At 45.7% G+C, this 17153-nt stretch overlaps 1 protein-coding gene across 1 annotated transcript; it reads left to right on the top strand.

Moving 5' to 3' along the window:
- The first annotated feature begins 14487 nt into the window (after window positions 1-14487).
- On the top strand, window positions 14488-16674 carry LOC129598460 (heat shock protein 70 B2-like). The gene is made up of 2 exons (XM_055496376.1): window positions 14488-14917; window positions 15307-16674. The coding sequence occupies exons 1-2, from the start codon at window positions 14609-14611 to the stop codon at window positions 16549-16551; spliced, it is 1554 nt and encodes a 517-aa protein (XP_055352351.1). The 5' UTR covers window positions 14488-14608; the 3' UTR covers window positions 16552-16674.
- Window positions 16675-17153: the final 479 nt, after the last annotated feature.

The raw sequence follows: 17153 nt of genomic DNA, 5'->3' as shown, positions 1-17153 counted from the left end.
ATTGAGCCTCGAAGATATTGACGAATTGGAGAAGTCAAAAACGGAAGAAGAAAGGTCAAACTCCGACCAATCAGAAAGGTCACCAACGAGAAGCCGGGTAGCAAGGAGTCACCCAAGAATCGCTGCACGAAATGGGCGAAAGGCAAAGGAAGCGGACAAACCTCTGCTCAAAAATTCGAAAGCGAAAAACTTAGCGGTTCGCGGGAAAACGAAAGTGACCTTTCATCAGAAGACGAAGGAGTTGATGAGCGTCCACTCGAAAAGGCTGACAAAGGTCAAGCCACTGCACAAGAATACGAGAGCAGTGATTCGGACTCGGAATGGGCGAGTTCAAGTGATAATTCAACGACTTCAGAAGATTCGGGCGTAAATGACCTTTCAGAACAAGATGATTTACTGGACTTCGATGAAGATGACGAAGTGGACGAAGAGAATGAAAAAGAGATAAAAGTCAAAAGAGTGAAAATGGAAAAAGCAAGACTGTCGAAAGATGTGATTAAAGTGTGCAGTGACAAACGAATCAGATTGAAACCGTCAAGCTGCACACGCGTAAAGGTCAAGATGGGAAAATATGCACCGGCTCAAAACAAGTCGATGTTCACACCGGTCCCAGAAATTGAAACTGATGTGCAACCGTTAGCAGGAGTGACGGACCACAGAGGAAAATATTTCGAAATCGTCACTGCGAATCACAGTAGGAAATACCAAATCATGAAGAAAAATCAGCTTCTCGGCTACGTGGAGCCTTACGAACACATGGAGAATGTAAGGGTGAACGCTGGTACAGTAAAGAACGTGCTTGAAAACCCTGAGTTGGACGACACAACGAAAGCTGAATTGAAAAAGATAACTGAAAACCTGAAACTGGGACCTGACCTTACCCAAGAACAGAAAAAAGACGTGTATAACGCGTTCTGGGAATTCTGGAGGGTCTTGCCGACATCAAAGAAACCATACGGAGATGTGAAAGGGGTCACTCACGTCATTGATACGGGAGATGCAAAACCAGTTAAATGTAACCCGGCCAGAACGAGTTGGACAGGCCGCGAGTTCATAACAAAGCATATCAAAGAGATGTTGGCACAAGATGTAATTGAACCGTCGGGCGCCGAGTGGAGTTTTCCAGTCGTGCGGCAGTAAAGAAAAACGGTGACGGAACAATGGGGACGAGATTTTGCGTCAATTACATCATGCTTTACAAGCTAACGAGAAAGAACAACTATCCGTTACCGAACCCAGATGAGTTGCTCGACGCGTGCGCAGGCAACAAATACTACGGAAAAATGGACCTACAAAGTGGATTCTGGCAGATCCCAATGGATCCAGCGTCAATCAATAAGACGACCTTTGTAACGCAAGACGGAATGTAGCGGTTCAAAAGGATGCCGTTTGGAGTTTGCAACGGACCAGCAACATTTCAACTGTGCATGGATAAAGTACTTTCGAAAGCGAAAAGAAAGCGTTGCGTTTTCGGGTACATTGATGGCGTTATCTTCGCCGGAAAAACGTGGGCGATCTTCATGCAGAATTTGAGAAACGTCTTAATGAGTCTGGTAGAAGCGGGATTCACGCTCAAACCAACCAAGTGTGAATTCGGAATGAGATAAATGGGATTCGTAGGACATATCCTCAGCGAAGACGGAATTAGAATGGACCCCGAAAAAGTCACAGCAGTCTCAGAATTTAAACGACCTCAAACAGAAAGGCAATTAGGGTCATTGCTCGGACTAGCGAATTACTATCGCAAGTTCATAATGGGGTACGCGCAGAAAACGTGCCATTTGAACGAGCCGCTGAGACAGGATAAACAAGTAAAGAAAGACTGGACAAAGGTACATGAGGATGAATTCAACAGTCTGAAACAACTGCATGCGAAGGCCCAGTGTTAGCGAAATTTGACCCGGCAAAGCCGACCGTTATTGAATGTGACGCGAGCAAAGAAGGAATCGGAGCTGCCCTATCACAGGAAGGTCATCCGATCGCGTACGCCAACCGCGCCTTACATGGAGCAGAAAGAAATTACGGTGTAACGAAATGGGAATGTCTGGCAGTGGTGTTTGCTGTCAGAAAATTCAAGCCATTTATTAATTATGCGGAATTCACCGTAAGAACGGATCACCGGGCACTGACCAACTTGTTGAGGTCAGAAACAAATAAAGTTGGAATGAACCCGCGCCTGACGAGATGGGCAATGGGATTACAAGGTCATCAGTTCAAGATTGAATACAAACCGGGAAAATATTGCGATAATGCGGACGCGTTATCAAGAGCGCCAATTGAAGGCCCAACGTGTCAAGAGGAAGAATTTGATGAGATTCCAAACTTCGAGGATTATAAGAAAGAATTCGACACGAAAGAACCGGCAATTGAAATTGGACAGTTTTTCCTGCAGATGATGGAACAGAGAGAAAAACGATTAAAGGCACTTCAGCTACGGCGAATGAGTCGGCTGAAACAGAAGCCAAAGTGAACCGAGTAAAAAGTTGGTTGCCCACTGTTAGTGACTTAAAAGTCACCGGACTTGACACGGAATCCAAAACCCAAAACGGAAAGGTCACCGGACTTTGTGAAGCAGCGGAGAATCGAGATGACCTTTGGGAGACGGATAAAGTGACATAAGCGTTAAACGAGTGTCCGATTAAGTTGCTGAGATTTCCGAAGCAGACGAAGAAGAGGTATAAACCACTACCATGTTGCAAAATCATCAAAGATTGGAATGAACTCAGTACGGCGACAGACCGCATTGTCAACCTGCAAGGTGACGAGGAAGAGGAAGACGACTCGAACTTGCAGTTGGGAAATAAACAGTTAAAAGATCCCCATCTGGCAATGATAATAGATGAAATGGAACATCTACCAGATGCCGAAACGAAATCGAAATTTGAAGTTCATCACCAGTTGTGGAATGGCATACTGTATCGAGTAAAGGATAAAAATGGGAAACTTGAAAGGTCATATGTGGTACCGTTGTCAATGCGAAGAGCGATAATCCATGCATTGCACGACAAGAAAGCGGCAGGCCATTTGGGATTCGAAAAGATACTATCAGCGATAAGACTCCGCTATTATTGGAATCGAATGAGTACAGATGTAAAGAATTACATACTCGCCTGCCAAGGATGTCAATTCCGAAAGACGCCAAGAAAGTGTCCACCCGGAAAGCTGCAAGAAATTAAAGTAGGACATCCTTCTTCCGAGTTTACGCGGACCTGAAAGGACCGTTGTTACCAACGAAGAAACGAGGATATAAGTACATAGCGGTGTTCATCGATTAACTAACGAAATACGTAATTGCGGTACCAATGAAGACGGCAACGGCAAAAGAGTTTGCAAAAGTGTTTGTTAAACACGTTATATTGGTACACGGAGCACCGCACATCTTACACACGGATCGTGGACGGCATCTTACAGCTGAAGTGTTGACAAAGGTCACCAACGTGTTCAAGATTAAACACACGTTTGGAACGGCGTATCATCCAGAAGGTCAAGGCCAAGTTGAAAGACAGATGCAGACGATTGCGGATGGTCTGGCTCAGTATCTCAAAGCGGGAAATGAAAGGAAGTTTAACAAGTACCTTCCGTACGTTATTTCGGCGATGAACAGAGTTACGATAAAGTATGGAAGATTCTCAGTTTCCCTCGAACAAATGAAGCAGAGGTCATTAAACAGAATCCAAAGAAAGAGGCGGATTTGAAGGTAGTTTCGATTGACCGCTTGAAACCATGGCATCCGCCACTACCGGTCGAAGAAATAGTCGAAGAAATAGTCGACCGCCACTCCCGGTCGAAGCAAGTACCAGAACGTACTTCGAATTTTTTTGAACCACCTCTGCTACCCGAAACGGAAAAAGCGGACGATACCGTGGCAGAAGAAGCTGAGCATGGTCCGAAAAATGGACTAAGTCAATTTTTCGAACCACGCATTCTGCTACCTGATACGGAAAGTGGCGACAAACCGAAAAAGAAGAGAGGAAGACCAAGAAAAGTGGATAAAGATTTTGAGACAACAGTGAACACAGAAGCTGGGAATTTGACAGAAAGGTCACCAGTAACGGAAATTGAAACTGGAGTAGCAGCATGCGCTTCGCAAAAGAGTTCTGGACCGTACCAAAAACCTTTTTCCGAACCTCACACTGCTACTAGAGATGCCGATGACCTTTTGAAACAGCAGACTGGCGCTGAGATTTCAGAGCGCAGTTCAAACTTTTTCGAACCACGTACTGCTACCGGAGATGATGACGACCTTGAGAGGCAACAAGTTGGCATTGAGGTACCAGAGCGCACTTCTAAAAAGGATTCGCAACAGTCCTTTTTCGAACCACGCACTGCTACAGTGAATGAGAATGGCTTTATACAAAAGAGACAGGATGAGATAGAGGCGGTCAAAATAAAAGCTGACAAATTGGGCCGCGATACAGCGAAAGCCATTGAAAACGAAAGTTCAAACAAAAGAAAAAGAAACCAACTCCTACAGAACTGTTGACCCAGAAAGGCGAAGCTGAAGATGCTGCCGACAAGGGACTTCTAGATCGGATAACTAAAGGACGCGAAAACAAATAACCCACATAAATATGAATAATGGGGTTCATGACAATAAAAATTGGAGTTGGGAAGGTGTAAAGAAAAGGACATCACCGTTATAAAAAGCTAACCGATATCGTTTCATTGTTACAGAAGATAAACTCAGTTAACGGACAGATTGGAACGGCAAAACTCAGACAATTCAGATTCGGAAAGCATCGGAAATCCGTTGAAGACATCGACACTTAATGGAATGGAGGGCGAACACGGTTATGACACCTCATATGGTGAGGGGTCGACGTCATCAGCAGGAACAGCACAGAACGAACATGGAACGGCGCAAGGCGGTTATTACGGGGGGCCGGGCTATTATCACTATCATAATCCAGAACAGCCAACAGGCTATCAGGACATAACTCACTGGGTGCACCACGGCTCACCTGCCGGAACCGAGTATCCGGAACAACCGATGCAGAATCACCCTTATCAGCCGTACCCAGGAACATATACACCACCGATAATGGGATTGCAGCAAGGAATAATCGGACCGGCAAGGATGCTGATGCCACCACCGCAACAGACTACACCGAGTAGACTTATGGGACATCGCAGATTTAGTGGAATGTTAGCGACTCCAGTGCAGTCTCAAAGGTCATCGCCGATATTGCCACCCTTTCCCAAAACGGGAGGTCTGTCACTGTCGGACATTGGAACACCTCGTTTGAGAACACCGCAGCAACTAAGAGCGCAACGGCCTCACCGATACTCGCCACAGAAAGGAGGGAGGCGAGGAGGAAACCGTTTTGATTCACCACGACCGCGAGGTATGTTGCCATCACTGGGCCCCAATTTAGAAGAGATCGGACCAGAAGGGTTACGGGCAACGTCCCCATGCGAACCTTCAGTGCATGAGTACGCGCCAAAACTTCCTTTGGATCTCAGAGAAGATGACGCGCGTTTGAATGTGATCGTGGACAAAGCGGAAAGATTGACAGACGGATAGAGGGGCAATCTAGGACTTTAACAGGATGTGCCGCGACCTTTACAGAATTCACATGAGAGTTGAAGATGGACATGGATGGTATGGGAAGTTGATCAGCCTGGAGGCAGTCATTAAACCATGCCACATCCCACTGAAAGAGAAAACGAAAGTAACAGAAGCAAAGCGCTAAGAATTAGCGATAAAGATCGCATCGATGTGGCAATATCACCCGGCAGTAAATGGCAGGCAATGGCCTTGGATTATTGAGAAGGTCCTGAGATATCTTAAAGTGTTCCCGGAAGAGAAAATCATTTCAACGACCAGCAGTGTGAGACCATCCAAACCATTAGCCGAAAAAGCAGCATCTATAGACGGAATGTCGGACAGTGACCTTTTGGAAACGAAAAGAAAGATTCATGCTGAACTTACTGAACGAGCGGAAAGGTCACGAGCCAGCTCAGTAGTAGGTTCAAGCCGTGAACGGGCTGGTTCGACCACATACTCATCTCAAGGAAGTGTGAAGAGTGGAAAAAGAGCAAGGTCACCAACGATGAGCCCAAAAAAAGGAGACAGAAAAGAGCAGCGGACTAAAAAAGTCATGGCGAGTAAAGCACCGCCGGCTAAGCCACAGGCACCAATACCGTTGGGTAGAAAGAGCGCGCCGCCCACGCCGTCGGACACGGGAGATGCCCCGCTTCGATTTCCGAAATGCAGGCTTTCACAGTCAAATATACCGGGACGGACCATAACGAACGAAAAGTCACGGCTCGGATAGTTGATAAAAGAACGAATAAGGAGATTGACTCATACAATCCTCTCGCAGATAACTCAGTCAAAACTGAGATTGGGCAAAGGTCATAGACAGAAGTCAACGAGGCGTTACAATTCATTCCCCCGGAAAAGTGTCATAACCCGAGAGTCCTCATTCAGATGATGAAACACGTGGTGTCGAAAATAGCAAATGAAGAGGACGCATGGATCCGAATTTAAGTGGGCACGAATGACGATCACTTGGCATACACATACACAGCGGATGGAAAGTTGTTGACAAAAGAAAGAACCCGGCCAAAGCCGACGGCGGACATACACCTGAACATTAGATGACTATGAGTCGATTTTGAAGTACACCGATGCAACATCCAGGAAAGTAACGCTCAAACTCCATTTCGGCCAGGGAGCATCGGAAGTTATAACCGCAGTAATCGTCGATCCAGTAACAGGAGATCCGATTCCATACGCCCCATGGGACGTGTCAGAAAAGAGCGCCGAACATGCTAACCAGACAGCCCTTGATCAGCTGTGGGACTTGATACCAGAAAGCGAACGTGAAGATCCTGTAGTCCAATCAAACACACTGATCAGCATGATGCGACACCGAGCGGAAATAGATGAAGCCCATTCCCGACTCACTAGAAGAATGGAAAACGGATCGTATAAGACGGTGTTCTATGACGCGAAATTGAACCCCCTGTGGGAGATTGTGACACAAGGACAAACCGTAGAGACACTGGATTTGGAAATACAGGGCAAACAGCCGGCACAAGAAGGTGGAGCCGGGGAAATGGAAGAGGCCGCAACAACCGAAGCCGAAGAAATCGGAGACGCTAAACGGTCTTCGAAACAAGAAGATTCAGACAATGAAGAAGAAGAGGACGAATCAGCAGAAGAATCGGTCCAAGAAGATGAGGAAATGGTCGAAAAACACAAAAAGCCCCCAAAAGTGGTTGTGAAACCACGTAAAGCGCCCAAACTGGAAGAAGCATTGAACCGTGAAAAGGCTAAAGAAGGTGGCTTCCTTAAGAAACGAAGGGAAGAAGCAGAAAAAAGGAAAAAGAGTGGTGATGATAGCGAGGGCACAGGCACCGGGAAAAAGAAAGGAGAGAGAAAGAAAAAGGATAAACCGTCTTCTCCCGATGTCGAAATTCCGAATGAGTCAGCCGCCGAAGTTGAAGAAAGGTCATCGACACCTACAACTTCAAAGAAATTTGTTATCGCATCAGCTACATCAAAGTTAAAGGTCACCGAGCCTGAGTCGCTAACACCCAAGGAAAGGTCCTAGCTGTAAAACAGATTGTTCCAGTCGTCATCTCGGCATCCACTACGAAAGAGCGAGCGAGTCTTGAAACGAGCGTATAAGGAAGGAAAGTTGGGATGTAAATATAACAAGGACAACAACGTTTTTTACTACATTCCGAAACAGGGCAAGGATCGCACACCCAGACTTAAAATGGAGCTGGAGGCCTGGAAGATAGCCGTCACAGATGTGGCTTTGGACGCCATTGGCGGCACCAATGGAGCGTCATGGGCTGACCTTTCGAACTTCATAGCTGTCCACTACGAACTGGGAGAATTGAACATTGAGAAGGACAAGGAATGGATCAAAAATGCCGTTGAAGCCTTGATTGCAGACGAAGCGCTTCATATTAATAAGGATGGACGAGTTGACTTCAAACTGTAGAACCCGCCGGCGAAGGAGTCTGAGTGAACGTGACAGCTTAATATGCAGCGAGTAATGAACCACTGCATATTACAGAAAAAGCATAAAATAGTTCAAAACGAACGTGTTACGGATACGAGAAAGCGGAAAAAGGGTCAACTCGAGAGTAGCGATAAGACTAACAGAAAAAGGTCACAGTAGTCAGAAAACGCTAATAACGTGAGAAAGGTCACCACGTTACAGTGATAGAAAGGGTAGCACGAGCTAGGAAAGTCTCAGCTCAGTAACGGAATAGCCTAAAAGGCGTAAAACTGATAGAAAAGTTGCGTTACTGGATAAGAACGGACAAGCTAATCTTGGAAAAATCACTATAACGGAGTTGTTTAATTGCAGATTTGAAGCGGAAAAATGGCACAAAAAGGTCAAGCCACTTCTCAACGCTCAGGAACAGCGTCAGATATTGATCGATCTACGGGCTATAATCCGAAGTGTCCGGACTGTAAACGGAATAACATTATAAAGAGCGGTAAATACCCATGTTGGGCACGCGCAACAAGACTGGAGAATCCACTCTGGATTGTAACGAAAGAGGCCATTCGGGGCAATATGGAAATTTTCCGCACGTTGATTACTAAGACACATTACCCCAACGTCGGGTTGCCTGATCGAATGCTGATCGAAGACCCATACAGACAGGCCATAAAAGATGAGGAACCTGGCTGGGATATAACGATGGAACCACCGAAAGATCCCTTAACCGATGGATATCGTAAGCAGTTTGAAAGAGACCAAGAGAAGATGCAGCGGCAACGACTTCAAGACGAACTGCGCGCCAAAATTGAAGCGGATAATAGACGGGCAAGCGAACAAGCTGCACGTGAGGGGCTGCCTAACTCATCGAATCCAGCCGTACCGACAGCAAGTATTAACGAAGAAGAGGCGCAGCTTACACGTCAGTCGCTGATTATTCAGATTGACACGCTGACGAGTGACCCGGCCGCTATGCAACAGGACTTATTCGATGCGCTGTTGCGGGAAAAATTGAGACTGCAGAAGGGATTCGCCCCAGCGCCGTATATTAAGAAGGAGATTGAAAAGCGTATGGAGGAGCTACGTAAAGCCCGTCAAAACAGAAGGAGCGTTCTGCAGGCGCTTAGAGGATTTAAGCGGTATGAAGGGTTTATACGACCACGAACGCCTCCGCATAGAGAAAGGTCACGAGGACATTCACGTGAACATGAGCGGACTTCTGAAAGACGAAACGAAAGGTCACGCGAATACTCTCGTGAAAGGGCATGCGATTATCGTAGCGAAAGGTCACGCAAACGTTCCTGCGATCGAAAATACCGTGGCGGAAGAGGATGGGTGCGCCATAGAAACGAAATCACGGAAACCAGCATTCAACGGAAGATCGATACCGCAAGAATTCTGGCAGGGACCAGAGGACGAGAAGAACAACCGCGTGCGGAGACTTAACGTAAAGAGCCTGAAAAGAAAGGTCATCAGGTGCCGTTTGGAGTTGCGTTCTGTAATTGCAATGTCAGAATGTCAACACCTGAAAGGACATGGGATAAAAGGCGCGAGCGTACGCGGATCGAACACCAGACCCACATGATAAGAGATGGCAAGAGAGAACTGCGTATTACGCCGGCTTTGAGTCTGGTGTAAGCAAAAGGTCATCGAGCGCGGAACGGGAAGATACACCTCCAAAGCATCAGCGAATGGAATCACCAGTCCACGTAGTGAATCCAATTGTGAATGCCGTACAAGAAGATAACACGATGGAAGGGACCAGTTCAGTTGCAAAAGCGTCTCAAGAGAACGTGATTTACCGAAGAAACGTGGTTCTCGACAGTGACCTTCAACCGGCTACATCGGCGAGTAATGAACCGTCGCAGCCCGAGTCAGAAAGACGACGTGAACCGTATGATCGTCGCAAAACTGATCGACGAACGACTTCCCGATTCAATAACCGATACCCTGACCTTGTCGACATGGAATACATCATGAATGACGTTGATGAGCAAACGGTGGAAATTTGTCGATATTTGGGAATCGATTCGGATTCGGTTGAAGCTAACAAGATTGGCACAATTCTTACTCGATTCGGGCTACGCTAAAAAAATTAAAAAGGGAGTGGAAGGAGGAAATTTCCGTCGGTTATACATTCCCCGTGACTCTGCAAGAGATTGTTATCTCCCTGTCCGACGGAATGGGTTACATAGCCTACTGGACTTGAGTTTATTGGATGTGCCCCTGGATACGACTGACCCGGTTGGGATGACCCAATTTTATTACACAGACTATCCCGAACGACAGGAATATGTGGCTCAGTTCCTTCTATGATACGTGAATCCAGCGTTCAAGTTGCTTGCAGCAAGAGCGTCGATCGGATTACAGGTAGATCCGAAAGATTATGCCGCAAGAAGGATGGGCAGAAGGTCTTTGCTGCACGATTGGCACATTATAAGACACAGAACCAGCTGGTATCTAATACGATGAAGGATGATATTCCACCATTTTTCCGACCTCAAGTCACTAAGCTGGGAGAGCCCATGGAACATATACGAATTGCTCATACGGCTCGGAAGGCGCTGAAAAAGTGCAAGACACGAATGGAAAAGGGCAACCTCACACAGCGCCATGCCTCCCAGGTTGAAGAGAGAATTAATCTGATCAAAAATACCATGGGAAGCGACTACGTTGAACCAGTGGACGGAGTCAACGTCTACATAACGGAATTTCTAGTGAACAAAGGCGAACGACGCCCAGAACGCGCTCCTAACCAGATAGGACGACGTGGCCTACGAAACCAGCAGCTTCGAGATAATCTCGCCGATGTACAACGTCGATTAGCCGATGACCCTAATAATCGAAGACTGCGGTTGGAAGAAAATGACGCACGCCATCGAGTCGATGCGGTTAAACGAAGTCGTCAAGGGAAAGGTCGCGGTCAGCGAGAAGTTGACCCGGAAAAGGCCATGGAAGTCGATTCGACGGAACCAGTTGACCGAACATCTGACCGTAATCAACCGGAAAGTACTAAAAAGCGCCCGCCAAGAGATGGCGAGGGCGATTCAAATGAAATGGAATAGTGTTGATCGTTAGGATGGAATAGTGTTGATCGATTAAAAGGACGTCTACGGCATTTGTCGGTACGTCACAAAAATTAAAAATGGTTGTTGTATAGGGGCGGCGTGACATATTCACACTAACTGTATTTGTGTATTTGTTGTTTGCAGCGTTTATAGCACAGAATCAGAAGGGATAAAGAAATCATGTGGAGCATCTATTGGGGTTGAAATTGATTCGGTCCCTAAAGCCGGCCCCAAGGGAGCAGTTACGGCAGTCAGCTGGCTCTCCTCCTTAAGCGATTCAGTGTTAGTTCGGGGTTGAAATTGGGGTTGAAATTGATTCGGTCTCTAAAGCCGGCCCCAAGGGAGCAGTTACGGCAGTTAGCCGGCTCTCCTCCTTAAGCGATTCAGTGTTAGTTCGAATAAAACTGGCGAGAGAAACTACGGTAATCAAGCCGGATCTCTTGAATACGAAAGGGGGCCACAAGCGGCGAAAAGAGAAAGACAACAGGTGGAATGTTATTGGGGTAAACTAAATGCGGCAGTCAGCCGGCCTCATTAGAGTTGCTACGGTAAAATGTGCCGGCCATCTCTCCAAGCGATTCAGTGTCAGAACTTAACGAGAGAAACTACGGTAATTAAGCCGGATCTCTCGAAACGAAGGTGGGCCACAAGCGGCGAACAAGAGTAAAAGATTGAATGTGGAAACGTCATGGGGTAAATTCAATGCGGTAGTTAGCCGGCCCCATCAGAGATGTTACGGTAAACTCTGCCGGCACTTTTGCCGCTCGAGGCATGTTGAAGTTGGATGTGCGACGGTAAGGTCAAATTAAAAGCTTCTACCAGGGAGGCAAGCAAAGAAGTGCTTGAAGCTGCAGAAAATTGGCTAAGTTCCTCCATGACCTTACATGGAAGTTTGAAAAGAAGTTGGATGACCTTTGGGATCATCATTGCCCAACAGAGTCACCGTATCTGAATTCAAGTCGCATGACCTTTTGGGACCATTAACCCAAAATGAGTCGCACATCTCAACGAATCATCTCAACAAAGGATGACCTTTACCAGGGAGGAAGCGAACTACGCTTGTCTACATGACGTCCCTCCATGACCTTTATTGGATCTCATTTTAAGTCGTACAACTGATACGCACCAATTCCGAAAATTGAAGCAGTATTCCCGAAGTCGTACTTGATACGCACCTGATTTTCAAGCGGATTGTGATGAAGTCGCACTACGGATGCGCGGAATTGCTCAACAGAGCGGAATGGGCCAAAGTGCGGAAAACGGTGGACAGAACCTGTGACCTTTACGAGTCAGAAATGGGGGATCCTAGTCTACATTTGATTAATACTTTTGTTGATCCTTTAACTGTTGATCTGTTTTATGATGATAGTATTTTTATAAATGGATCTCTTTATTCTCATCGTGTTAATGGAATTGTGCCTTATGGAATTGATGTGATAAATGGAATAAGAGAATTTGATGTTTTTGAGCACGCACAGACACTGGCGACCGTCGTCTTTTCGTGGATTCGGGAGTGTGTCCAGCCTCAACGGAGCTCGGCATCCCCCCAGAGGCATGTGAGCAGGGGTTCACTAGCGTTCACGTCCGCAACGCTGCGCCACTCGGATTACGTGTCTGTGTTGTGTCTCGCTTCTGATTGGCTTGCGTTTTGTTAGTGGGCGCGGCATAGCACGTGCTGCACACTGTTGAATTGGCTCTACGATTTACGATCGAGCTGCGCCGATCAGTGTTGATTTTCTGTTGTGCAGACTTTCAATATTATTAAAAGTCAGCAATTAGCGGTGCGACGTCTTGTGTTTCCACATAGTTCGCAATCCAGATCGCATTGCTCACTCCACAGGATCTATTCCGTTTAGGTCTCTGTCGCTGGATCCATTCTGGATCTAGCATTAGAGTGTCGTAAAGGAGGCATAAAGCACCCTTGAGATGAATATCCGTTTCCGCGGCAGTTGCTAAAGATCTAGCGTAGAAAATGAATGTCAGCACAATGAGAGATGCGGGTACATCGAGCAAAAATTTTATTTTTCGATACTGTAGTTTCTAACCAAGTTATAAACATGTTTCCTTTCTGAACGTTACAAGCCCGTCCCCAGGGACTGGTGAACACTATAACCGCGAAATCTGACAAGTTGTGACTTTAGCTGTTTACAGTAATACGGCGCATTATTAAGCAAGCCTATACAGTATACTGCTCGTTTTCAGTGTTCACCCGTCCATGAGACAGGCTTGCATATTTGTAAAATCCAGTAAAACGTTATGTAAAAAGACGGCATCAAAACAGTGTGAGTGACTAGTCACTTACACATATGCAATGATTGCCACAGTGTCGTGATTAGCATTTAAAGGAATTCCAGAAAAGGAGCAACCAACGTTCATTGTAACTTTTACTTTATATTTCGTTATTAAATACGTAATGCGTCGTTAAACATACACCTCGGTTTTTCTCATGTTGCGGTTGCTTTAAGGATATGTCTTCATATTTCAGTCAACTGGTGCTAAAATTTTCTTGCAAATACAATTACCAGAAATTACTAGTCTGCATAGTAAAAACTTCGTTTATGCATCTGTATTTCGAAGCATAAACCTAAAAAATTTCCATAAAGAAGCAAACGAAGAACAAGACTGGTCCGGATACTTTGTAAAAGAACTGTTCTTCCACGATTGCAAATTTCAGAAATAACCGTGCAAAATCCCATAATTCAAAACTGTTTTAGGGCTTAAGCTCTGGATACAGCTTTTCTTGCTGCGCAACAGAAAAGATCTCTATGCCAAGTGGCAGCAGGTGATAGTTGCAAATAAAAAGGAAAGATTGACCAACTGCGGTACACAAAAAAAATTGTAATGCCGTAAGGACAGCCACAATCAGCTGCGGTACATTCAGAATGAACTATTTTGTGACTCTTCAGATCACTTGGCGTTGTTCAGAGTGCTCTGACTGCATCCGCAGAAAACTTTGGTGCATACACAACTTTTAAAAAATAATTTTATTCATCAGATGCAATTCAATTTTGTAAAATTAAAGGAGTTCACACTTTGTTAATTAAAACTAGTGGTTTACAATGTCATCCGTACAAGCCTGCTCGAATACTTACTTATTGTCGTTATGGTTATGTAGCCATGCCATCGCAAACTGTTCAACATCGAAAGAGTTTAACGCTGATCTTTCACAGCCTGAGTGCGGTCCCCTACCCATTGGAAAGGACTTCTAATCAAAACCAGTATCTTTATGCATTACTTCAATAAATACAGGAAGGTAATCAAGCGCTTTATTATCTGTAAGCTGCCGATTATCTTTTATTATCATAGTTTTCTACATTTCATGAAGGATGTCGCAGCTGATTACTGTACATTGATCCGACATTTCACCAAACAGCATGATATGGGTTTTTCGAATGTATGGCTTGCCTGATAATATATGATTATGTACACGTTGTCTTCGATAAATTTTCTGCCGCAATAACATCCCACATTGTATCGGCTTGCAGCAGTACAAAAATTTTTGGTGCGCTGCTAGCCTCGATTGGAAATTTGCATTTCTATACCACATACTGCATTACCAGTAAACTAAAAATGACGGTCGGAGTTGGAATCGATCTAGGCACCACCCGGTGCTGCGTCTACGTGAGAAAGCATGGCTGCAAACCAGAAGTGGTACTCAACGCCGACGGGGAGCCAATCACCCCTAGTTGGATCCGCTACGAACAAGGTGACAATGAAGTGGGAAAATTTGCCAAAGAGCAGAGCCCTGAGCACCCCACCAATACTGTGCATAGCGCGAAACGGATAATTGGGCGGAATTTTGCCGAGGAAGCCGTGCGGACCGAGAAGGATCGTATGCCTTTCAAGATTATCAACGAAAATGGCTCACCGGTAGTGCAGGTTAGTGAAACTGCTGGTAACCGAAGCAGCAGTAAAATTCCTCAGAAGCTACTTGCTGCTGCAGGAACGATGACACCTAAATGAGCTCATCAGATACGGCTTAATCTGACAGTGGTCCGAGAAAATGAAACACAGTATTATAATACTGTGCGTACCGGTCATCACAGTAAAGTTAATGATAGCACAAAGCTTTGTACGCATCTGACGCAGCTGTCACAGCATACAAAAAACTGACTGCGGTATTTCAGAACCCGTAGACAGCATATAAACCCGTATCCCCAGATTTGCTATTTGAACGGTATACCGGCAAAGTACAAGTATAGCGGACCTTCACATCGGACTGAGTTTTGCATCGCCATTATTAGTAACAACACCTTATGCTGTTATAGGTAGAACAACTTAGTGAGTCCAATGAGATTATATGGAGGAAGACCTTCCGTCCGGAACAAATCAGCGGCACAATACTTGCGTACCTTAAAACAACCGCCGAGCACTTCCTGGCTACCGATGTGTCCCAAGCGGTTGTCACGGTTCCGGCTAACTTTACGGAACCTCAACGCGCAGCCACCCTAAGCGCCGCTTATTTGGCTGGTTTCAGCGATGTAACTCTACTCAATGAGCCGACGGCCGCGGCTATCGCATACGGGGATGCGCTCGACCAACAATCAACTATTCTTGTGTTTGATTTTGGTGGTGGCACCCTGGATATTACGATAATGCGAGTAGAGGCCCGCGGGGAATACCGAGTCATCACCACCGACGGCGACATGCATTTGGGTGGGGAGGATTTTGATGAGGCAATTGTCAACTATTTTTTGAGAGATATTGAGCAAAAGCATGGTGTCAACCTGACTGAGAGCGCGAAAGCTCGTGCCGCTCTAAAGATCATTGCGGAGGACGCTAAAATCGCTCTGTCCAGCTCAAAGACCCCCAAATACCGAAAATTTGCTCATGGTCTTCTGGGTCACGTCAAGTACGAGGCAGTATTATTGCGAGAGACCTTCAATGCAATGTTTAGCGATATGCAAGAGAAAATCTTGGCACCTGTAAACCGCGCTCTGACAGCGGCAAAGATATTAGCGCCCGATATTGACAAAGTGGTACTGGTAGGCGGGAGCTCCAAGTTACCAGCCGTTAAGGAAATGTTAAAAAGATTCTTCGGTAAGAACGATGCGATCTGTGCGGACACTAATCCCGACGAAATCGTTGCCCGGGGCGCGGCCATACAGTCCTACCGCATCAACGGTGGCCAAATTAGTAATATACAAGAGGTTACGGCATATTACTACGGACTGGAAGTAGTGGACGATACGCAAAATAAGGATTACGTGAGCCGGCTAATTTCCAGAGGGGATCCGTATCCGTGTAGGGTAACGCGCAGTTTTGGTACGTGTGACAACAAACAGAGTGAGGCTACATTTGTTATTCATCAAAGTAGAAACGGATTTGATGTCGATCAGTTCCGTATTGGTGAATTCACCATCGACGGTCTGCCGCCACGGCCAGCGGGAGAATGCGAATTTTACGTCACTTTTTATACTGATGCAAGTAATATCCTCCACGCTACTGCGAAAGGCAAAGGCGACATTGCGAATTACGAAAAAAACATAAAAATCATTTTAGATAACGCCTGATAATCTAAGCTCCATCGTTTATGGTCTACAAGGCGGCTAATTGGTCATAATTTTGCTCAAGAACTGCGCCGATTTGTTAATGGGAAACGGTATAAGGTGGTTAATAAATTCAGACTTAGTTTATTTCGATACGATAAGTTATTGATTGTTATGCTACCAAGTATCAACCAAATAAAGCAGCAATTTCCGCTTGGAGCGGGATGACATTGGTGTGGGCCAGTGGCTGTATTTCATGTACAGTACATGCTTTCTTCACAAGGCTGGAATGGGACATTGCGGCTGTGCATGGTGCTCACGTACTACATAATATCGCACTGCATAATTATTATAAAGATTGCTTTATACAGCTATTATTATTATATTACGGTACAAGAGCAGACAACCCCAAAGGAACTTCAAGCCTGGTGCGAACGTGTGTATCTGCATGTACAGAATATTAAACCGGCTTTCCTGTAACATTTCTGCGCCATAGAAGTTGCAAATGGTCTGAGCCGAAAGTCTGATTCTGAATGCTATGCTATAAGCCTGACCAGGGCACACAGGCATCCTCCAAATCCAAAAGATTCTCAGATTTTGTAAAATGGTAGTGTACTATTATAGAA

This window comes from Paramacrobiotus metropolitanus, unplaced genomic scaffold, assembly GCF_019649055.1.
Source record: "Paramacrobiotus metropolitanus isolate TYO unplaced genomic scaffold, Prichtersi_v1.0 Parri_scaffold0000123, whole genome shotgun sequence".
Lineage (NCBI taxonomy): Eukaryota > Metazoa > Tardigrada > Eutardigrada > Parachela > Macrobiotidae > Paramacrobiotus > Paramacrobiotus metropolitanus.
The sequence above is the reverse complement of the archived record's forward strand: the minus strand, read 5'-3'. Positions and strand labels throughout refer to the sequence as shown.

What these genes read in the sequence shown, in the direction of transcription:
- LOC129598460 (XM_055496376.1), top strand. Translation starts at nt 14,609, where the DNA reads ATGACGGTCGGAGTTGGAATCGATCTAGGCACCACCCGGTGCTGCGTC. An exon ending in ATGGCTCACCGGTAGTGCAG is followed by an intron (nt 14,918 to 15,306) that starts GTTAGTGAAACT and finishes ATGCTGTTATAG; the next exon opens with GTAGAACAACTTAGTGAGTC.